At 41.4% G+C, this 24,380-nt stretch overlaps 2 protein-coding genes across 5 annotated transcripts; one reads left to right on the top strand and one right to left on the bottom strand.

Moving 5' to 3' along the window:
• Nucleotides 1-1,269: 1,269 nt before the first annotated feature.
• On the top strand, nucleotides 1,270-22,438 carry sgip1a (SH3GL interacting endocytic adaptor 1a). 4 transcript variants are annotated; one of them, XM_049732178.2, is made up of 23 exons: nucleotides 1,270-1,739; nucleotides 7,749-7,812; nucleotides 8,031-8,055; nucleotides 8,611-8,673; nucleotides 8,785-8,850; nucleotides 9,018-9,188; nucleotides 10,891-10,902; nucleotides 11,848-11,869; nucleotides 11,976-12,054; nucleotides 12,270-12,361; nucleotides 12,859-12,939; nucleotides 13,657-13,731; nucleotides 13,952-14,683; nucleotides 14,765-14,880; nucleotides 15,251-15,401; nucleotides 16,949-17,008; nucleotides 17,721-17,832; nucleotides 18,121-18,276; nucleotides 18,687-18,822; nucleotides 18,910-19,112; nucleotides 19,189-19,253; nucleotides 19,402-19,566; nucleotides 19,648-22,438. In XM_049732178.2, exons 1-23 carry the CDS (start codon nucleotides 1,730-1,732, stop codon nucleotides 19,668-19,670), a joined length of 2,679 nt encoding a protein of 892 aa, XP_049588135.1. In that variant the 5' UTR covers nucleotides 1,270-1,729; the 3' UTR covers nucleotides 19,671-22,438. The 4 variants fall into 4 exon arrangements, with proteins under 4 accessions (XP_049588135.1, XP_049588134.1, XP_049588137.1 ...); XM_049732177.2 differs by lacking the exon at nucleotides 1,270-1,739 and adding an exon at nucleotides 1,769-7,206; XM_049732180.2 differs by lacking the exons at nucleotides 1,270-1,739; nucleotides 12,859-12,939 and adding an exon at nucleotides 1,769-7,206.
• A 91-nt stretch (nucleotides 22,439-22,529) lies between these two features.
• insl5a (insulin-like 5a) lies at nucleotides 22,530-24,261 on the bottom strand. Its single transcript, XM_049732182.2, has 2 exons — nucleotides 23,973-24,261; nucleotides 22,530-23,063 (listed from the first exon to the last, which is right to left on the bottom strand). The coding sequence occupies exons 1-2, from the start codon at nucleotides 24,142-24,144 to the stop codon at nucleotides 22,897-22,899; spliced, it is 339 nt and encodes a 112-aa protein (XP_049588139.1). The 5' UTR covers nucleotides 24,145-24,261; the 3' UTR covers nucleotides 22,530-22,896.
• Nucleotides 24,262-24,380: the final 119 nt, after the last annotated feature.

The raw sequence follows: 24,380 nt of genomic DNA, 5'->3' as shown, positions 1-24,380 counted from the left end.
TCTTGGAAAGGAGACGTGACAGATGCAATATAAGTCAGGGGAAGACGGACAGAGACAAAACAAAACGGGTGTTTGCTAACTCAAGATAAAAAGCAGAACTGCAGGTAGTTTAGTTTTGTAGTGCTGTTTAGTTTTGTCACAATATTTACTGGCTTACTCCCCATAGAGAGAAGTAAATTGACATTTTATATTGTTGTCTAAGTGGGCCCAACTCGAATACATTTATTACCCTGCAGTATTTTCAAATGATTTTCTGTCTCCAGTCTGCATGGCAAAAATGCCAGTGTGTGGCATACACTTGTAGCATTTTCAAATTATTTTATGTCTCCAGTCTCCACGGCAATAATACCAGTGTGTGGCATACACTTGTAATCATGGGGAATCCACTTTTTTAGCTTTTAAATACATTTTATTGTGCACTTAGGGTCTCCAGGATTTCTGACTGTCCTATAGCACCCCCTACAGGCCACGGTGCAACATCACCCTTACAAGTGTATATTGAAGGTCAAAATTGAAATACAGTACAGTACAGGCTATATTTGGTTCATATTTTTATACCTGCTTTTAAATAAGTGGCGCCACCAAGAGAAAAAGGCAAGAATGAAAAGCTAAAATGTAATGCACTTAGTCTAGTAATATCAACAGCCAACAGGAGATGGCGTCAAAACATTTCATCAACTAGTCTTTTTGTTGATTGTGTGGAAACACATTTCATGCCTATACAAATACGCGCTTAAAGAGGCAATAAAAGAAAACATGTTATTTTTCAAATGCTCTCTTTAATTTAAATGTACCGTATGATGAGTCCATTAAATAGCACTAGAGCACATTCGAAGATTGTGTATGGACATAATAGATATAGATTTGCACATTAAATGTCAACAACTTTAATTTTCTTTTTGATTATGCTGCACTTTTTTTTTCTTTTTTCTTTTTTCTTGGCAATGTATGTGCGCACGCGCTCGAAGTGTGGGTGGTCCTGAGATTCTAATAGCAGTTGTCTGCCTCAAAGGAAATAATTGACATTCTCCACTAGCACACAGCACTGGCAAAATAAGGTAGGCTGGTTTGCAGCCGCTGACATTTATTTACATTGTATCTTTATCCATCTCGACCCATTGCGTGTGTATTCGCTTTTCTCCTTAAATTGCGCACATATCAAATCATCATTCGTTAAGGCGTTCTATGAGTCAGGCTGCAGGCCATGTGACGCCTCACAGGGATTGGCTGAGCCAATATGACGTCATCAACCTCCCCCCCCCTCCCCTTTGCAAACAGGCATGCACACACACAAACCTACCCTCGCTCCCTTCTCTCGTCTGTATTTATTATAACCTCCAGTTATATTTTCCCCTCCTCTTAGCATCCTTTGCCGAATGTGTTCGTTTTCGCCGCAGAAGCAGCAGAGGCAGGCAGGCAGGCACCACCGCAGCGGCATGCATGCATGCATGCACGCATGCACGGATTAAAGCCCCTCGCGCATATCTGCAGCTAGTCTGACAGGCCCCCCCACCTCCTATGTGTCTCTATCTCTCTCTCTCTCTCGCTCGCTCTCCCTGGCTGCTTGACAGGCGACTGCTGAGGGTGTTCTCGGCTCAGTGTTAGCCAGGGCGTTAGCCACACACACACGGCCGATTCCGACGAAGCTCTGCAGTAACTGGGGTCTCTTCTTCCCTTGCCCGCATCTCGTTCAGACTCCTTGGAGGTAGAGGAATGCAAATCTGCAACCATGATGGAAGGTAAGTCTTTTTTTTTTCTCTCCACCAACATGCTACGCACGTTCCTGTTCCGATTCAGTGTTAATCCCCCTTTACTGTATGTCCTTGTCCTACACAGCTTGGGATGGCAAAGGTTCAAATGTCATAAAGTGTCATGCTATTTTCAGTGCATGCACTCCAATGACTTGAATTCTGCTCCCAGGAAAAAAGGGCACACACACACACGATATCAAATAGGCATAATGGTGACACTAATTGGACCGTGTGTACCTTTTGTTTAGTTGTGTATGTTTTTGTACACAACAGCCCCCCCTTCCCCTTGTAAAGGATTATTTGGAGGTATTGTGCAAGGGAGGCTTATGTGCCCAGCTGGCACTCTTGTATAAATTCTATGTCTGCATATAATGTCTTTGCTCATGTCCATGTTTCAGTTAAGCCATTTTCAGCATAGTGAACGCAAGAAGAAATTAACCATGGCTTTACGACTCCAGAATGACACCATTAGGCCGCAGCTGCCACTCAAGTACCCCCCACTCCATCTCTCTTCTAGTTAATATAGTTCCTTTGTTGTGTTTTATGTCTAATAATTAACATTGGTTTAATGTGTCTGTGCTTGGCTGTTGACCAGTGGCGAGTGTGATCGCTTCTCGCCCAAATTCTGCTCAGGTTAGGCCGAGTCAGGACGAATGGACGTTTAATGTGTTAGTTTGCAAATCGGGACAATTCTTGCAAATGTGGCTGTGGTGGTTCTGAATCCTTATTGGAGCTGTATGTTTGTGTATCAAAATGACTAGCATCAATACTTGATATTTGTGACTACTCAAGAATTGAGTAGTCGTATTAGTCTTGAAAAGGTGGTATCAAACATCCCTCGTCGTGTTATGCCAAGTTTGAAACTTTCACACTCCGATATTATTCCTATTTCTACCGAAATATATAGGTGGGTGGGAGCCACTTCAGTGAGTGATAAATGCCACACATTGTCAACATTCCACATTGCCTAAAACATACAGCACACTTACCTGGGAGTCAGAGTGAAAGCCACAAACCACAAAGTTCTTTTGTAAAATACACAGTTAGACAGACATGTTGATTTGTTGAGACTTGAGTGTGATGGCTCAGGAATTCTAAAATAATAATGGCATGCCCACCATCCATCCATCCATCCATCCATCCATTCTCTGGCACAGAGTTCAGTGAAAGCCTATGCAAGGCTGAGGGTAGCATAAAAGCTGATTCAAGGCTCCAAGATAAGATTGAAGGGTAAGCCAACCCCCAAAAAGCCTTTACAATATTATGTTGTATGCGCGCCCACTAGTCTAAACACAGCATTTTGCTTAATTTTGCGATTGTGGAACATGAGTTAAGACGTTTGTATCCATCAAAGGGGTGGCCATTTTGCTGTCAACTGAAAATGACATCACGGATGCTCACGACCAATCACGGTTTAACTTCAGAAAACTGGTGAGCTGCGATTGGTTGAAACCTGAGACCCGTGATGTCATTTTCAGTCGACCGCAGGTGGCAATATGGCCGCCTCCTGAGGTGGATTTGCCTGTTTGATTCATATTTCACACAACTTTGAGGCAGATGATCTAATCAAGTGCTCCATGATGCTACCAGACTGCACGGAAATCTGTTTTTTAGTAATAAACAGGCAAATATTGTACTTATAACAGCACAACTGACACAATTTGAAAGACTGATTTTAAATGAGGTCATGTAAAGCGCCCCTTCTTTGACCAGATTTTTCACAAGCCAGCCTGAGTTGAAGAGAGAAAAACAGTCTGTCCACTCTACTTCTATTTGCATGGGTAGCTCAGGCTTAGCATGGCCTCTGTGATTGTAGGATTATAGTCAAGTGTTAAAATTGGAAGCTAATCCCTGTTAGCTTTGCTGCTTTTTAAAGCTTCATGCCATGGCTCCTATGGGTAACACATGAGCTTGAAGACTTCTAATCATTACTTTATGCCGGTTACAAGGTACGGGAGCAAGTGTTCAATAATTAGTTCATGTCTGACAAGCTGACCTCTTTCTATCTCCAAATATTTGGCAAATACAGGAATGATGTGTTAAACTCTTTCTGAAGCAACATTTCTGAGAGCAACAAAACATTCCATAAAAATATTCATTTTCAATGTACACGCCAGACCTAAAGGTCAATAAAGTCGAGGTGCAATATATCTTAGTGATAATCGGCTTAAAATGTACAATACATCATTATATTCACACACCGTCATGCAAAAATGATGAAACCCTCGAAAATGTTTTTGCTTACTATGCTCAATTAATCCACAGTCATTTCGAGGTTCTCTGCTGCTACCATCTGGTTTCCTTGGCAACGTGACTCATTAATGTTTTGGGAATGGCTTTGAGAAGAATGCACGTAATCCAAGTTGTTCATACTCTGAATGTTTTTTTCCATTTTGCCCACTTAGGCAGCATCAAAGAACATTAGGAACTGGTTAAATTGACTCCAACTAGTTAGAATAACATGGGAGGTGATGCATCAGAAATGACATTTCATAACCAGCCTGTCAGCTTTCATGAGATTGACATGAACATTTCATGCATCTTGTCTGATCTGGTGGCTCAGGTCAAACTACTTTTAAAACCTTGTGTCATCTCATCCATGTTACATCGCAGCCCAAAAAGTTGCTAACAAGTCTAACTGCTCAGGTACGGATGGAAAACTCATTTTTGATCTGGATGTAGTCGACATTAGCATGCTGACACACTCTCAAGAGTGTTGCGCTTTGATCTTGTTTGCACGTTGTTAGCGCTTGTTTGTGAATTTATTCAGTGACAGTACAACCTTCCTGAATGACATCTTGTTTTTTAAAGCAGACACACCCAGTCGTACTGACGCATAATAAACACACATGCTGGGCTAATTCTGTGGCAGGCAGCTGACAGGTTTATTCTCAAGTGTCTTTTTTTTTTTTTTTATGGGCGAGTGTGACCAGGGATGTTATGTATTTGTAGTGTATGGCTTTAGAAGCAGAGCCAATGCAAACAGATGTCAGTTCCAATCAACAAAGGGTACACCAGCACAGCGTTGCAAAAACACAGCCACGGGAAAAGATTAGACGTACGCATTTAGTTGATATCAGTCGGCTAGTCAGATGCATGAGAGGGGGAAAGAACTTTTGGACAATTTCAATTAAAAAAATGTATCTCAATTATTAATCAAATTATTATATTATATATCGATTCATTTTGCATACCTTTCAAAGGCTTATTGTATGCAAACAACAGAGTCATAAACATCAATGGTGACCAGTGTTTAAGGTGAAACAGTGATGAAAGATGGATTTTCATGGCATAGAATCTTTCCTACTGGTCTGCGGGGGAGATCTGTCTTCTGTCTCATTCTCCCAACAGCTCTCCAATGGGTGACTCATCGGTATTGAGCAGCTTCTCTACACAAGAGCAGCCACAGCCACACATTTTATGAGAAACAGTCAAACATGGGAGTCAAATCGAGCACAGTAGTGTACTAACCAAATCTCATGACAATCCCCACTTTCACTCTTAAACACCTGTAAGGGATACACACTGCGATTTTGTGTGGACTGTATTAAAAAAAAATCTTGCAAGTAAATCTCCTGTGGTTTTGTGGAGGTGAGGTATGCATTCTTATTCATTTTAATATCTAGATTAGTGTAGAGGAATTGCATTTTTTCTTGATTGGTTGCTAAGGTCTTGTTGTCCCACATGCCCCACACATTATTGAGTTTGGTTTGTTTTTATGTTGGACAACTGTTGGCAGTAGCGAGGCAATTCAATGGTGTCGAATGCTGATTGCAGAAACTGCCACTGGCCGGCCACATTGCGGTTGCACAAACAAAACAGCAAATCCGGTGGGCCACCTTTTTCTTCTTCTTCTTCTTCTTCTTTGCTTTTCTTAACATCTTGGTGGAGAGCTGCATTCTGCTACATGATTTGTATTTATTTATTCATTTTATTTATTTTATTTCTATTTGTTTTTTTAGTTATGTAATTTTATTTATCACCCACTCACTCCACGTGACAACCCAAATGACCAAACATAGAAGACCAAACCTCAGACCAAACATAAAAGCGTATGTACATTTTTGTGACTTTTGAGTATTTGTTAATTGGACTTCAATATCATTTAATACCTCAGTTTCACTCTAATGATTCAAATGAATATTAACAGAGCAATTGCACAGATGGGTGCATCATGAGTTTGTAGCATTTCCAAATATCTCTTGGTCAGCTCCACAGAAACAATTGTGATGCTGTTATATGCTTTCTGGCACTGACCCACTTTTGTTAACAGTGAATGATGTGCAATGAAGCAGCTCGAACAGCCCCCCCACCCCCCCACCCCATAGAACATCTGTAACCAAAGTGGCATCCAATGCGGATGTTTCTCAACATCTTTGAGTCGGCACTAAAAGCATTGTTCCTGCAAGTTGATAGCTTGCAGTGGAGCCACCTGGATAGTACAACCAGGGCCTATTTTTAGCATCCACACCAAAATGAAGAAACAGACCGTTTCGCCGCCGCCGCCGCCACATTTCGATTCTTAGACTGGAACTGCACTGAAGCATGCAGCTATAGTGCATATGGGGCTAGCAGTCTTATGCAGTGGCTTTATATTTTCAAGGGTTGAAATAAAAATAAAATATTTGGCAAGCATCCATACATTTGGTGACTATTTGTGTGTGCCAAGTACGTTCAAATCGTCTTTAATGATAACATACTCGACTGCTCTGAGTAAGGTTCATTCTGTGGCTTTTTTTCCTCCCCCAATTGGCTCTAAAAATGAAGGAAAGGGCCCGAATTGTAGCCCCATCAAATGTATATTTAAGGTTTGACGTAGGCTAGAGTTGAACGTCTACTTGGATTCATCTTGCAGTTTCCAAAATGAAATTACGGCTTCTCAGTAGGACACTGCCAAATGACATTAGCACGTTTGCCAGCATCCTTCTGAGCAGATGTCATTATGTCATTATACAATGTGTACATTAGTCTCTGTTATAGTACACAAAATTGATTTATGTACTACTGTGCTACTTTACGTTATTTCACGTGCAATTGGATTTAGCTGTAGTCTTTATAGTTACATGCTCTTTGCAAATAGGCTCACAAATGTCAGAATTTGTTCATGTCCAATACAAGACTGCTATGGCCAATCATTGTTTTCCATCTTGTATTTTTACTAATTATCTTTTTATTGTACGCATGGATTAACTGCTAGTGAACTTGAGTGCAAGACGGATCGAGAACAGGAGTCGTGACTTTGGCATCGTGTTACGTTGTGTGTGTGTCTGGGTGTGTGTTACAGTACAGGTTTGTGTGGAGTAGCATTAGGTTGCCTCGTTGCAGTTCACTGTGTACTTGTATGTACATGCATGAAGTTGAGGAGGGAGCGATAGCTTGACGTTGGGCGGAATGAGAGTCATAGTAGTAGCAAAGAAGAGAGAGATGGAGGGTGACAACTGGGCTTTCATCTGGGGTAAGTAAGTAAGAGTGTGGCCCTGGGGCATTCATGCCGACTCATATTCATGATGACGGGGATGATACATTTAAAACATGAAATTCTCACCACTCGGCAAGAAAAAAATGCGGACGTGCAAGTTATTATGTACTTTCGGTTGTGTACTGGAAAAGTATTTAATTGTTTTCCCTGTTACTATTTGTGGTTGGCACGAAAAGACGACTTTCCAGTTTTTTTAATTAGGGATAAAAAAAATAGCTTTGTCAAAATAAATAACAATGTATTCATTCCAGCGGCACACCAAGCCATCTAAAAATCTTTATTCCATTGATTCTTCTAATAGCAATTGAGGTTCTATTTACAACAACCTTGAGTTTCACAAGGCTGCCCATGAACATACACTATATGTAGTTCGGAGAAAGAAGAGTGCAAACGATCAATAATGTCATCGATGAAGCATAAGTCCATAAATACATTGTATACAGAGGGTATTTGAGAAGTGTCGGTTAACGGTATTTTTAGTCGTTGATCCTACGTCATTGCCTCTTCTTCCTTCTCAGGATTGAAAAAACGCACCAGGAAGGCCTTTGGGATACGCAAGAAAGAGAAAGACAATGACTCAACGTAAGTTACGGCCGTCATTATACATTATATCATTACATTATATCGTTTGCCTCCACAAAAGACAAGTGGGACCAAAGGAATTACTTCTTTTTTTTTTAACCAAAGTGATAAAAGTATGTTTTAATAGGTTCGCCTATGTGATACTTTGTCATTTGAAATGTGTTTGGGACAGAATAAAGTTGAGTTTTCTTTCTTCTCTCATCTTTCATTTCATACAGGGGCTCCCCAGACAGAGAGGGGGGTGTAAGTACACTTCAATTCAATTTCATTTTTGTCATCAATTCTTTTATTTGACCATTGTGGTGCAAGCTTAATGTTGTCAAATTGTACCTTTTTCATTTGTTTGGAGGAATTTTATGAATTTAGTGCTCACTCCACTTGGCATTCAAATTCATCGTTTGAATTTTCTTTGCCCTTTTTACTTGCCAGGATTCCCAAGAGGTTGAATCGGTACTGAATACAGTCAAGTTCTAGTCCTCAAAGTAGACTAGCTTGTAGAATAGTTTAGTTTTACATTAGTTTAGTATCTTTTACATTAGTAGACTCTCAGGTCGCAAATAACACACAGGCGATTATTGCTGATGTTGTTATTTTGTCAAAAATGACAAATTTTACTGGCATACTATGTTTATTTGCAATCATTAATAGAAAATAAACATACTATGTTTATTTGCAATCATGAATAGAAAATAAACCAATTAGTTTTGACCTAAATGAAAACAATATAAGCAATATTTATTCAATATGATCACTAGTGAGGAATAGTGACATGCTTGTAACGTCACTCTCTTTTCTCAGTCTCAGAGGAAGACCAATGGAACCCCAAATGGATTCTATGGAGAAATTGACTGGGAAAGATATGTAAGAACTCATTTAGCAATTTTGGCAGATGAACTGAAAGTGCCCAAAGTGCCAATCGTGCAATTTATACTTCCCAATAATGGAGCTCTACATTCATTTGTTGCATTGCAGAATTCTCCTGAGGTGGATGAAGAGGGTTATAGCATCAGACCTGAAGATGAGGCTGACCAGGAAAATATCCTCAAACAATGCTTGATAAATCGTAGTTCGCTGTGGACGAGCATCATTCATGCTCCTTTTTTCATGCAATTTGCAGTGCATCACACATGGGGAACCTCGATGTATTTCCATTAAAAGGTCACATTATTGCTTGAACACTTTTCCTTGACACCTGTCTCCCACATTGCCCCAAATCCCATTTCTTCTCTTCTGACGAGTCGGAAGGAGAGGAAGAGCACAGGAAAAAGTTCAAAATTAAGATTAAGCCGCTCCCGGCCGATCAAGTTGTTTCAGTGCCCTCAGTTGAAGAACTCAAAGCCTCCATAGGCAACATTGCTCTCTCCCCTTCGCCTCTGGTGAGTAACACGGCCCACATTTTCCATTCTCATAAACAGTGTGCTGCATTCGTGATGAGCATGTGCAAGTTGCTCCTGGTTTTTCGCATTTTCATCAGCTGAGAGGAACTTGCCCCCTCTGTGGAGTGGAGTGGCTGGCGTCAGTGTACGTCAGCCATGCGGCAAAAATGTATTTATAATTTATTTTGGTTTCATTACATTTTGCATCGGGTGCCATTTATAAAAGTCGTCCATCACTAAACAATGGTTCAAAATGGTAGTCTGGATTCTTAGAGATGGATAAGCTATAAGAACTATAGACGACGGATGCACCTGGTCTGTAGTTGATTAACTCCTGTTCCTGAATTTGAATTCTTCTGAGAGAAAGTTCATGTTGTGATTACAGCAAGTTTATATTTTCACTCGGAATTATTGTGTGACCTCAGCCTTCTCCTATTCATGGAGCATCTGTCACACAAAGCACTCCCGCCACAACATCAACCATCTGGTGATGACACGCTGCCAAAACAGCACAGTGTGAAAATTGTGCTTCTAATGAGGGCCAAAATTAGGAATGCCAATTGTGACATGAGTGTTTCTACCTCTATTTAGCGGTGATGACAGGTAGCTTGGGTAACCACCCTGAATAATTCACTTAGGAAAGTGGGCACACACAACCTGTGGGTCATTCAGGTTGCCAATAGTCACACGAGCTTTGGATCTCAATAATTAATAACCAGTGGGACTGTATCGTTGTCGAACTGATCAGGTATGAAAGTCGTGCAGGAGTCTGCTTCTTGCACGAGAAGCTACTCTATACTGTGCATTCCGTTCGGGTTTTGTCTTCTAAAGGAGCATATTTGTCTAATGTCATTGTTTTCTTTATACATGGCAGTTTTAAGTGCAAATCATTTCTCGATAGCAATTGAAATGTTTGAAATGTTATCTGCGCTGGACACTTCTAACGATAACCAAAAGGTCATAGTGTCATCACTTCCTGTTTACATTGCGAGAATGACACTCACTGGCTATGGTTGCAGTTCCACAGCATCCAATGAAAGGAATGGTTTCCATCAGGCCCCTCCCCCCTGTTGCGTCACTGTAATCGCTCACGGCTCACTGCACAACTGGAACACTCGCACTCGACTAGAGGGAGAAAAATGCTTCATGTGACGCAGGAAGATGGGCCAGACTTCAGTGTCAATTAAAGCCATGAAGACAAAAAAAAACAATTCATGGATGCTAAGAATATTCGGCGTTAATCTAAGTGCTTATCAGATAAGAACAATTAAATGTACAGCGGCGAAAGCTTACCCAATTGCTTTTTTTTTTCTCAACACCCTTGAAAGAAACATTTTCCCAGGTTACAGTATTGATGGGGCTAAAGTGCACACTCAAAGGTAAAAATCAGTTTAGATCAAACAAGCCTCAGCGACTTCTGTATTTATTTGAATTAATTGGGGTGTTTTAGTTTTGCTCAACCCTTGCTTAACCGATTCAAGCCGTTCCGACTTTCAACTGTTCATCTTTTGCTCCACTTAATAAAAGAATCCTGGAGAGTTGAAGCTAACATCTTCTTTCTTGCGCTATCATCCTCAGCCCGCTCCGCACATGTGAGCCGCCTCAGCAAATTGCTGCAGCTCTGATTCACGTGATGTCTGTGTTACTGATTTGTTACTCTCTGACCAGGTATCTCTTCTCTCTTCCTTTTTGCTGGTCACAGAGACGTAGCCCGGTAAGTGTCCTTTGCCTCCATCTCTCCTTGCTCACATTATATACACACTACGTCACATAGCTCCACTTAGAAGAGAATATATTTATGTATATATAAATAAAGATGTAATATGGTATACAAACGGACGGGGTCAGTGGCTGAAGTCAAGCATTGAAAGAATATGGATAGAAATTGTGCAGTAATTTGACTCTCAAGGTCATTTCCGTGCATGTTTTTTTTTTGTTTTCCCGTCATGAACCGATTGACGCTTGCTCCCAAATATTTCCAATTAATTCCAACAGCTGAACTCTTTGCTGTTTTACTTCAGTCACTACCCATGGTGTCATCCTTTGCTCTGCGCCCACGCTTCAACCTTTGGCTCGATCTCCTCATGTGCCCTCTTCTCTATGCCGCGCTGTGGTCTGTCCATGCATGCACATGCAGACATGAGCGTTTAGCTGCAATGTCATTTCTCTCTTGCCTCTACAACAAAAGTTCCTTCTCCTTTTCCGCCGTTTTGCTTGGAGCAGGCATTGAAAGCGTTTCAATACGGCCGGCCTCCTTCCTTGCCCATGTTGCTGCTTGAGCAATTTGAATTCATACAATTATTTCTTAACTATTAATATGGGTTGTGTCGTTTAGTCCGTATAGACAAATATTTGCAGTGGTCTCTGCTTTGCCATGTCTTAAATGTGCTTAAATATGGCCATGTTGTATGGAAAAATAAACATTTTAATTTGAATGGAAGTGGAAATAACATTTTGTACATTAACACTATGTATAAGGTCAGTTTTTGTCTCGTCATCCTTAAGGGGTTTACTGCTTGCTTATCTTTCTTTTCAGCTTTGTGCTTACTCATTACAACTTCCTTTTTTTTATAAATGCAATGAGTCAGTAATTGTACTTTTTGCGTGCTATATTTGAGGGTTTGTAGGGTTTTAAACGATATTTTTGTTGTTGTTATAGGGATTGAACAGGAACCCCTCCAGTAAGTCTCGTTTTCTTTTCTTTTTTTTAAGCCTACCATTCAGCTCACTCCTGCAGAACTAGTTGAATGCCATGCAAAACGTATATTGCACAAATGTTATGTCCAGGTGAAGAGATCGTCAGACCAAGACGTGTTGTTGCCACCACCGTGGCCCCCGCACCTGCTCTTGCATCGCAAGCTCCCAGGTATCTCCATCTCAGCAACCCTGTGCAATACAGGCAAATACTAGCCGTCATCACGACTGCATTCAAAAATATGCTTGCAAATAATCAGATAATTGCGGCGGGGCTGATACTGTATTGGAAGCACAGTGTAGTCTTTCTCGGTTTTATCCAATATAGTAGTTCCTGAATAATGAGAGGACATCATTTATATGGGATTTTTTAATTCTTCTCTGCAGTAGCAGCAGCCAGCCAACGTCAGCCTCTGAAGAAACTACAGATTTATTTGGGCCTCCTTTGGAAACGGCATTCGGAGAACAGAAAATAGAAGGTATTTGATCTTTCCACTGATCCTACTGTATTTGTGCGCATGTAAACCAAATCCTGGTCCCCCTAGCGCTGTTTGCCTTTCTATTGTCACCGATAGTGGAATGTCCTTCTTCACGATGTCACGTTGTCTTTGCCGTGGTCATGTTCAAGTGGCACTCAGCACCCTTGTTATTTGCACGGTGTAGCTTGTTTATATGCAAAGCGTGTAGTCAGCTGCTCTTATTCAACCTGTTGGATTTATCGATGCCGACTGCAGGAGAGCTCTTAGCTGTTGCGTAACACCCACGTGTCATCTATTTATTCAGGGAGAAAAAAAAAAAAAATGCAAATACCCATTTCTTCATACACATTCTCTCTGAGTGAGGATTCATAATAATTTCGAGCAGTGTCTGAAAAAAATCAAATCCAAACTTGGCTTTTATGGTACTATTTGTGCATATTTTTATGGGAGAGTGTTTAACTGTGGTGTTTTGGTGTTGTGTCTCCTCCTGAATGAAGTGGTTCTGTCTGAGTCTGATGTGTGGGGGGCTACTGTGTCAGAGCCCGAGTCTTCTTTGACAAGAGCTTTCCCCACAGGAAGTAAGTTTAGAATTTCCTGCTAATTTTGCCTTCATCTCTCTGGTGACTCCACATCCGTGCGTCAAGTCATCTCACAAGCCCCCTTCATCTACTAAAACCAGATTACCAGGACTGAAACACTCACTAAATGTTTTCATTTGATCACAACAAGTTTTTTCCTTTCATGTTCAGTACTATGATAAGTTTGAGGACCGACCGACCGACCTTTCTTGTTTTTTTTCCTAGCATGGTGGTTAATGGATGTGCAATGTTGCATGGTTAATCTTTCCTGGGTCATCTTTTGTCCGTTGCGTTTTTCCATACATGTAAGGGTATTATTAATTAAAGATATTGATTTGTGTCCAGACCTGGAGGGATTTTAAAAAAGGCACTGTCCAGTGTGACTTACAATGGCGGCAGAATAATTGTACGTGCAGCTAAAAAAAAAAAGATAATGAAATAGGCAAATCCCATTTCCAATGACGTTCGTAGTATTTGTGTAAATTGAAAACAAGCTACACAATATGCTGACAGCCTAAATTGAAAAAAAAAAAAAACGACATTGGACATTGCCTTATTTATTGTGGGTGTTGTTTACTCATGATTTTTTTAACATAAAAAATCAGATCACACCCTCACATCAACCAAACTGACATTACCTCTTTTTTTTTTTTTTTTTTTTTTTTTTTATTCAAAACGAAGAGCGTGTGTTAATTGTTTCACTGGCAATATCTGCAGCTCCACCCCCACTTCCACCCAAGAACATCCCGACATCGCCTCTGACAACTGACCCTGTCTCTACAGACGACACAGGTAATAATACATTTTAATATTTCATTATCACCCTCCATACATTACATCATCAGGGAAATTATTTTTTTCTCACTCGTCTTGTTCTTTGTGGAGAATGCTTAATAAATGTATTTATTTAGTCCTAAGGGTGCTGTATATATGGACTTCCATTATCTTCTTGCTTCCTTGTGTATCGGGAATATTTTATCTTCTGGGATTAAAGAGTGGTTGTCTGTCTCAGATTTATCAACAGAAGCTGAGAATTCAACAAGAAAGAAATCCATAGCTGACTTGGACAATCTTTTTGGACCAGAGCAGGCTGCCCCCGTAAATGAGAATGCAGGTGACACCTGGGTGTCCTTTGCTGAGCGCTCTCCTGATGAGCCACATCTACCTGCTGAGGCTGCACCTCCGCTTAATCTTTCGCCCCCTCCTCCAGAGGAGGCAGCACCTCCATTACCAGCTTCCCCCCCACCCCCTGAATCTCCTGCCCCACCTTTACCTGCATCGCCACCTCCAGCACAAGACACAACATCTCATCCCCCTAAACCTCCTTCTCCAAAAGAAGTTCAGATTTCCCCTCTACCAAGTTTAGAGGAGCCTTCTGTCCCATCAGGGCCTTCTACACCCGAAGACCGAAATCCTCTCTCGCCTACGGCTTCGTCCCTCCCTTCACCCAAGGAGCTTGCGTCTCCTCCAATCTCAACTCCCGATACAGCAGCCGGCATCCCGACAGCTCCCAAAGCGAGCCCGCCCCCTTCAGCGACTTTGCCTGAAAAGGAAACGGCAACACGCGCCCTTCCGCCAATCCAGACAAAGAATACAGATGACGAGGATGAAGGTGAAATTGCCACTTCCCCCAAAGATGCAAGCCAGGGTAACCGTACTACACCTCCACCACCGCCTCCCCCAACGTACCGGACGGTGGTGTCATCCCCAGGCCCCACATCGGCTGCGCCTGGTACAAAAAGCGGTGGGTTGACAATATCGTGTTTCCAAATTCTGTGAATTGGGAATGTCCTTGTCTTTACCATGCAACCAACCCGTATTGTAGGTTCCTCCTCTCCAGTACGGCCTGCCACTCCTTCAAGCGTCAACCCGCCTCCTCCTCCACCCCGACCCCCTTCACGACCCAAACTTCCACCAGGAAAACCAAGTGTAGGAGATACTGTAAGTTATTTTTGTAACACACTAAATGTTACCTCATGGCACTTGGATGAGCCTATTTAAGCACAAAATCAATCTACAAGAAAATGTGCTGGGCTGTACAAAAAAATATAAGTTGCTTGGGAATCCAAGTTGATTTTTTTATTTTACAAAAACTAAGTTCAAGTACAGTAGAGAATTTGGGTGCCAGTCCAAGCTCTAATTTTATACTGTAGTCATAAGAACTATGAAAAAAATAAATAAATAAATACAAATATAGTTCACTGCTATAAGTGCAAGTGTAGAAATCATTTGAAGAAGGTTTTTCCCCAAGCATAGCAATCCACCTAAACATGTTTACTTGACTATTTCTCTTTTTTTGTTCATGGTTCAGAATCGTCCATTTAGTCCACCAGTTCATGCAGCAGCCAATCAGCCTCCAGTTGCTCCTCTGGCCCGGGCAGAGAGCACCTCTTCCATCTCCTCCACCAACTCCCTGAGTGCGGCTACCACTCCCACAATCAGTAAAGACCTCTCTGTGTCAGGTTTGTATTGCCTATCCCTGATCCTTTTAACATATTTAACATATTTCTTGCAAAATCTAACCTGACCTTTTCTCCCCATTGTGGAGTTAGATGATTCAAATACTCACATCAGAATAGAAGCACCCCATCCAGTGATGGATTAAAGAATTGAAAACGAAAATGAAAGACTGTCCTGTCTTTGAAAGACATTTTATTCCACTTGTAAGCAAACATCTCGTCGGTGTCCTTGTCATTATATTTGACTCGACTTGTTCAAATTTTGCTGAAAAAATATTAGGAATCCAACAGATATTTTCTGCTATAGCATTTGCATCATTTTTCTTCATTGCTTTGCTGTTGTCATCACAGATTTTCATCGTGGCTTTGGCATTCTTTCCCCATCCCTGTGACGTGTTGTTATCTTTTGGCCCACATGTGGCATTTTTCATGCTTTTCATGGTCTGTAATTTGACATAGCATTCCACCATTCCCAAGTTTGGGCGGCTTCTCTATCCACTCGCCTTCGGGGCTTTTCTCTCTGGTTTATGACTGTCTCACCATGTCGCCATGGAAACCTCTTGTCTCTTTTTTTTTTCTCCCGACACGCATTGTATTTTGCGTTGGCTGAGTGCTGCGCAGGCACCCAAGGATACCTTGACTGTGACTGTGCCACCCAGTATGCTAATGTCCATGTCTCAGTGGAACCCGGCGGCCATATTTATTTTTTTCATACTATACTCACTATCTGAGCAGTTTGGCTATTAGTCAATTGAAATCAAGCATAAGGACAAAACCAAATTAGGAAGGCAAGCGGCTGCTTAGTATTCACGCCATTCTCTATCAAGCACTTTTGGAGCATGACAAAATGAAGCAATGGTGACTGGCGGCCATCTCCTCCTACACTTGAACTCTGACTCCACTTTCTTTCAAAGTGGTCACTCTCAAAAAAATACAGCTATCTGAACACCTGCCATTTTATCTTCATGAGTTGCTGCTGTTTGGCTGTAGTCCACCGTTTGCATCCCAATCCCAAAACCAGGATTTCTTTTTTTTTTTTTTTTTCTGCACACTGTGCCAAATATAATTTGCTTTCTGGTCAACATTCCAAAGTTCTGCAGCAGCCAGTCCTGCTTTTCCGACACCATGCAATGCAGGTCTCACGAAGGCCTCCTGCAGGATGTCTCTCAACATTGCACGCCATTTATTTATTTTTTTGTCGACCAGCACCGTTTACATGAGGATATATTTCATATTAGAAACTATTGGTATTCTACTGGTGGCAGCAAAATGTATTGCTCACCTCCATAATAATTGTGTGTGGGTTTGCCGTGGTCCTTTCTCCTCGCATCCACATGTCACCCGGCTTCCACCTATATGTTTCACCCCACAGTGATGTGAGCAACCTGCCATGTGAGACTCACGCTACTTCCTTCTCTCCTCCCCCCCCTCCCCTCCCTCCCTCCCTCCCTCCCTCCTTCACCCACCTCCTTCAATCCCGTTCATCGCCCTCCTCTGCCACCCGCCCGATGTCCCATCCATCCCCACTTCTGCCCTTTGACCCGACACAGAGAATGACCAGCCATCCCTTGTATGGTTTGACAGAGGGAAGTTTTATTTAACCTTTGAAGGTAAGTTTGATCGACAACAGTAGCGGCTAATCGCAGTGTTCACACACACACACAGTCGCACACACGTACTCTTTGAGGCTCATTTGTGCAAGCTTGGTTCCTGGCCTGCCCCCAACTCTGCTCCCTCCTCTACTTCCTCTTCCTTAAAAAAAACAAAAAACAAAAGTCCCCTATCCCATCAGCAGCAAACTAACATCTGGCTGAGCCCCATCACGACTAACGCTGTGGTCAAGCTTGTCTTCCTGACATTGCTCATCTTCATTTTGTTTTCTTTCCCGCTTAAAGGATCATCATCATCATCATCATCATTCATTGCACATTATACTTAATGTCTTTCACCGTTTCCTTCCGCTGTTTCTCTTTTTGGGTTGATCTTTGCACTTTGCGGTCTTTTAACTGAAAAAAGCTTGCACATGTTTGACAGCCTCTTTCTAACATTGTGTGCATATGTTTGAGATACTTTGATTCACAGTCAAAGAACAGAGAGAAATGTTGTGCTTGACTATCTCCACTATTATGTATTGTTGTAATGTTTTGTCAACTTCCATTTGCCACAAAAGCTAACGAATAACCTATTTTACACTCTGGGAATGAACTCATTCAGTGCCATTGATGGCTATAGACGTCCAAGATATTAACTGGGTTGGCAGTGAATGGGTTGAGTCAAAGTACAAATCTATTTGTGTGTTCATACATGTGTGTTTTATCGTAGGCTGCTCCAGAGGGCCAAGTCCTCTCACCATGGGGGCTCAGGACACTCTCCCTGTGGCTGCTGCATTCACCGAGACAGTCAATGCCTTCTTTAAAGGGGCCGACCCTGGCAAGTAGGTCAAACAAAAGCAGTCTCTCCCTCATTAGGGAAAAAGATGTGTTGTCGCTGACTCAGCAGTCCAATCTTGGATGCGTCCGTTCAGTCTGCCAATGGGCTGTGTGAAGGAAGCACTTTTTAATGACGCCATTGTTTCTGCACTCGGACAAATTGTATCACTCCCATCCTGAACTGAGTCTTTCAAAACTATATTGTTTGATAGTGTCTGTGACTTTGTGGTGTCTCATTTCCTGTTTTTTTTTGTGTTTTTTTTTCATCAACTCTCCCTCTTGTCTTCCCTCAGATGTGTTGTGAAGATCATAGGTGAGATGGTTTTGTCGTTTCCAGCGGGAATCACAAGGCACTTTGCCAATAACCCGTCCCCCGCTGTGTTAACCTTCAGCATAAGCAACTACAATCGACTGGAGCATGTGTTGCCTAACCCCCAGCTGCTCTGCTGGTAATGACACTGCCGCACACTCGGAAATTCAATCAAACTTCTCCCTTCGTTTGACAGTCAAGCTGAATGCCCTCACTTATTCTTGTTAAATATATGGACCTCATTCATTTCAATGTTTAATATCTTAATGAGCATGGGGACTCAAAAGCATGACATCATTTTAAGTACTGCCAGACATTGATTGATTGATATAGTCCTTTATTTTTCAAACTCATTTCAAAAATATTCCATGTACAGTATTTGTCTTCGCTCACTGTCACTGTTTTTCTGGAAACCTAATACATTTCTTTATTATTCTCTGCATGTAGCTCCACTGAACTCAGCCAGATCCTATTTGTTTTCAAAACATGCATTTGAAAAGTCGCTTGGCTTTTGTTTTCCCCCCCTCCCCCCGTGTGCCTCGTCATCAGCGACACCGCCACGCAAGCCAAGGCTGATGCCAAGGACTTCTGGGTCAACATGCCCAACCTGATAGCGCATCTCAAGAAAGTATCGGAACAGAAGCCACAGGCAACCTACTATAACGTGGACATGCTGAAGTATCAGGTGAGTTGGAAAAAGTACACCAAACAGGAAAAGCGATGCTCATAAATAGCATTGCAAAACTATAACCGTGCTATTTACCTTTTCCAGGTATCGGTGCAAGGTCCCGTGTCCACACCTTTAAATCTGGCCGTGAGCTGGCGCTGTGAAGCCACCAGCACAGACCTGAGGATAGACTACAAATATAACGGCGAGGCCATGTCGACGCCCATGGCGCTTAACAACGTCCAGTTTCTCGTCCCAGTGGATGGAGGCGTTTCCAAACTCCAGGCTGTGTTACCCCCAGCGGCATGGTAAAATTGACAGCGATAGACCAAAAAGCCTCCGGCTGTGCTTTACTGGACTAATCATGCCAACTTGTCCGAACAGGAACGCGGAACAGCACAGAATCCTTTGGAAGATTCCAGATATCTCACAAAAATCTGAAAATGGAGGTCTGTACAAAGATTTGGATACCATTTTGATCACAAACATTCTCTGAAGTGGTGTCTCCTGACGGATTCCAAAATATTCCATCGTGATAATCTTAAATTGCCTCTCCATTTTCAATTAATTTCCAGCTTTTTTTTTTTTTATGTGTAGGTGTTGGATCTTTGTTAGCCCGCTTCCAGCTCACAGAAGGCCCAAGTAAACCAGCTCCACTAGCTGTGCAGTTCACGAGTGAGGGCAGTACACTGTCAGGCTGTGATATTGAACTGGCCGGGCCTGGCTATCGCTTCTCGCTCGTCAAGAAGAGGTTCGCCGCTGGTGAGTTGGCAATCATCCATCCATAGTCGTGATTGTCGTTTTAGTTCCTGCATTGTTTAACCAACCTATTTTGTCCTTTAGGAAAATACCTGGCGGATAACTAAGTCCAGAAGCGCGCTGATGAACACTAAAGTCCAGCAGATAGAAGAAGATGACGACCCACATTCTTCACACACCAGCCCAGGACAGCAGCCTACCCAGCAGTATTGTAAAAACATTCATCTAGCTTGTTGGAACCATTTGAGTTCATTTAATAATGGCGTTTGTATTCATGGTGGTATTATTTATTTATTGCATGACATCAGAATTGCTGGTGTCGTGCTCCTGGACTCTTTCCTTCTTTTGGAAGTCTGTGTGGTGAGTCTTCATTGCAACTGCCTGACCAGCCAGGATTTAGAAGGTGACGGAACCGTTCCCACTTTGCATAAGACTCCGTTTGTTCAAATCAATGACAACAAATGAGTGAGATAGGTTGATATCATTTACAATGCTGATTTTTAAATTTTAGAGTTGCTGACTAATGATTATTTTAATTTGATGAATCTGATTTTATTCGGTCATTCATCTTCTACCCGCTCACGCCAGGTTGCGGGTGATCAACAATGAGAGTCATTGATCGACATACCGGTGATCACAGTTTTCCACAGGAATCGACTTATCGATCAGAGCACGGCTAATACAGTATTGGTGACTCATCTAGTGGTTCAATAGAGTTCTCGTACTGTGTTGATGTATTCAAAACAGTCGGTCCAATCGCTGTTCTGTTTCTTTCCGATGCTACAAATGTTTTAGCTGGTAGGCAGCTGCAATGACCAACTAATCTGCTGGCTCTGACAATTGAAAAAAGGATTTTTTTCCCAAGATCCCAGGTGTACAAAGTGTCATTTAAGATGAATAATATATACATCTATATCTTAAAGGGCGTTTGGTGTTTAACTTGTATGGTCACATAGCCTTTCTGTTGTTCCCAGGACAACTCCAGATGACATGACAGCATCTTATTTTTGTCATTCATGACATGATTTGTTGTAGAAAATGTGCTTCTGTATATGATTAGATTTGGAATGGTGTCACCTAATTCAATACCCTTCAAGGTATAAATATTTGAACTCTTTCTATTATCTGTGTAGTCGAGTAATGTGTACAGTATGACGTATAATTTTTTAATTTGTTTCAGATATAATTTTTTAATTCAAGTGCAACCAGTTTTGAGCTATATGTATATACTATGGGTGGGTGGGGTCAGGGGTCAGGTAACTTCAAATGATAAATATCATCCAGGATGCTGTGTTTTTCTTTGTGAAAGCAGTGGCAATGTAGACTTGGCGGAAATGCACATTTACGTTCACGCTGGAGCTTAGGCGAGGATGATGGATCCACGGCATCCATTCTGTCTGTGCCAGCTGTCAATCAATAATCCCGTTTCGATGTTGTTATGACAATATTTTTAATTCAAGATGAGGGAGACGGCTTATCGGTCATAAAAGGATATCTGCCTGCTGACCTTTAAATAAATAAATGAATGAATAAAGGGAAGTCCACTGGTCTACATAATTCCTCTTCCTGTAGCTCGACCCTTGTTAACGCTACAATCTTTCTCTTTTTTTTACTTCAAATGTGACTTTCCCTAGTCGCATTTCAGGCAGCGGCCTGGTCGTCTTGCCCCGCCCGCTTGACTCCATAGCTTTATTTTACACAATTGTAATGGTCTCTGTGAGATGACGTAATGAGGTTGCAGATGGAGGTTAAGTTGACCAAAATGCTTTGTGTGTGCGCGGCGTGTGCGTGTGTGTGTGCGTGCGCGTGTCCTATGAATGAGAACAAGGGGAATATTTTCAATGCAGAATTAAAACAGAAAAATATTTTATTGTGGGGGAGAACACTGTGCCGATAATGTCTATCTTTCCGAATGCTCTTTGACACGCCTTCTGAACATAAAAGTGTGTGTGTGAGTGAGGTGTTGCCCAAGCCCACGATACTGTATTGTATGTTAATATTGTGCTAAATACACCCAAACTTGGTCTTGTAAGATGTGTTGTAGAAGCATCCTAAACTGGGTTTAGAGCGGTAAAAGAAGTTATCCTGACATCAGTGTTCCCTATGTCGTTGTTTTTTTGTTTGTTTTTAATTGCCAGTGGGAACAAACAAATAAAGAGTTAATTTCCTGTCTTGTCTAGATCTGATGGTAAGTTGTAATGTTTTTGGTAACTATCAAAGCAATCAGAGGAAATGTTCTGAAATGCGTTGCTTTCTAATGCATACGAATTGCCAGTCATTTATCACTCACCTCAATCCTTTCGTACAAAAGTGTTTCCACACTGAAAAAAACAGTGGATGAACTTGAAAACAATATGCATTATGTCACACCCAATATTTAAGCTTTGACAATTAATTTGTGCTACCTGAATTTTTTGTAACTTTTTTTTTTAGAGTGACGCAAACCAATTATTATTTAACTGGTCTGAAATTCAGTTAGTCCTTTCAATTTATTTTCATTTGAACCATTCTTGGAACACACCATTTTTTTTGCTCCAAGTGAATTAATGACATCAGTCAATGCTAAAATGTTAACTGTGACGGATGATTCAATATTCTGAAGTTGATGATTTTTTTGGGGGGCGCAGAGGCTCATCTGTTGTGAATGTGTCTGCAGTAAGTCATCATTGCTTGTAGAGCATGCAGAAAAAGCAGGTGCGGAATTTCAAATGATGTTTTGTGCTGTGTACTCACCTGTATTACTGTCAACAAGATCCGATTTTTTGCTGTGTTGTGAGTAAGAATGCTTTAACATCGAACCACGTGCAAAGTCAACACTAAAATGGAAATTAGTTTGCTTCCTTCCAAAATCAATAAAAGTTCTAACTTCATTCAATTCTTTGGATTTTTCTGTATTGTTTGTTTTAATTCCAGTACTAAAAGTGCTTTTCTTTTGTTTTTACTCATCAAAGAGTAAGAGTCTGTGCAATAACATTTATTTGACAAAACAACAAAATGAAAGCATATTCCCTCCATTTAAATAAAAAGCAACATATCAAAGAGTGCTTTGGACTCAACTAAATTGTCATTTTTCCTCCCTATGGTTTGACCGTGCTATGTATGACATGCAACACTCTCAATTGAAAATTTGGTATCATTGTTTAACAAAAATAAAATTACACTTAAAGTTAAAAAAATAAACCCCATCCATAACGTTTTAAAAGCAATTATGAAATGAATTTACGTAAATGAGAATTGCAATTCATATTATCAAGTTGTCTTCAAGCATTTTTGAGATTGACTGATTAATTTTTGGTCGCTTGACGACGATGATGCTCAGCAGGATGGCGGCGCTCAGCAGAGGAAGGCCAGGTCGCTCTTCCTGCAGCCGACCTGGCAGCACACCGTAGTAAGGATATTGTTCATGTCCCGCCTGCTCAAGTCTAACCCTGAGCCTGAGCCTGGGCGGGTTGTGATACTTGGCAAACTTTCCAAAGTGTTCTCCTCTCCTGTGGACAAACCTGCATCAATAAGGCAAGGACAAAGAATAGCTCAGACAACACTTGTGTTACATAGACTAGACTTTTTTTTTTCTTTTTTTATATACAGAGTGGTTCTATGGGGATGCTCCCATTAAATATGAGCCTAATGATAGATTTCCGCCATGCAATTTGTCTTGTGCAGCATCTTGGTGATCGCCCCAGTTGATAAGACTAACTGAATTTTCTTATGTGTAACAGAGTGAGAGTGCTTCTAATCTTGATGTGTGCTCCAGTGGCTTAATGATGTTCACATCATGTCCTGGTCAGCCCACACATGCATGGAAAAATAGGCGTGCGTTGCTCAAATATGGGGCAATGGCTCAAGCTTATTCTCTTTTTATTCTGTTATGTTTGCAACCGTGCACCGTGCATTATACAGTGAGAGCTGATTGAAATATTTTGGTGAATTTATGAGACTAAAAAATGATTCTCATGATTTGATGTGCTTCTACAACATTGTCCATTCAAATTGAGCATGACTGTTGTATCTTCAAATCTTAATGTCTTAAAGTCATGCAAAATGGTGACTGGAAATTTTAAATGCTATTTTTCAATTTATGTTAAAAAGGAATTGAACGGGTGGGTGCTTTTCATTTATGTAGAAATTGAAGGAAATGTGCAACTCCAGATTTATCAATCAATGGCAAGAAACATGAAGTAAACCTTATTTGCTTTTTACAGGGCCATAAACATGTGGCAGGTCAGATCCGGCCTTGAGTTGTGCAAATTTGAAATTCTGCAATAGATGCATAAATAAATCAGCAAGCAAGAAAATTGGATATTTGGCTAAATACTTTTCACTTTAATTAAAAAAAAAAAAGTTATAAACTAAAGAAAAAAATCTGTATTCATAGGTTCAGGGCAAACAAAATGAAACAGTTGCCTCACCATCCATGTCTGACTCTGCTTGGAACCTCCTCCAACGGGATCCTCCGCAAGTGTACACCACAGCTCTCAGGAACTCCCGGCCACACAGTTTCACCGCTTTGACCTCGGTTTTTGTGCTGCCAACCCACGCAATGGCACAAAGCAGCAGAGGCAAGACCACAAGAGCACGCATCCTGGATATACCTTAAACTGGCTTTGCTTTTTTAAAATTGCTGATCGTCTGAACGGGATCTTATTTGTGAGTGGATCTCCTCTCCTATGGATGCTCTTGTTTGCGTTCCTCACTATATAGCCATCCACCTTTCAGTGGCAGGGCGCCGAGAATCCCCGCACCTCCCACTCGCTGCTCCTCGGCCCATCCCAGTTCCACACATCCATGTTTACATGGCCGCCCACCGTTTCCGCTTT

The sequence above is a fragment of the Syngnathus scovelli genome, chromosome 10 (assembly GCF_024217435.2).
Source record: "Syngnathus scovelli strain Florida chromosome 10, RoL_Ssco_1.2, whole genome shotgun sequence".
In the NCBI taxonomy this organism is placed as follows: Eukaryota; Metazoa; Chordata; class Actinopteri; order Syngnathiformes; family Syngnathidae; genus Syngnathus; species Syngnathus scovelli.
This window is presented reverse-complemented; position numbering and strand designations above follow the sequence as displayed.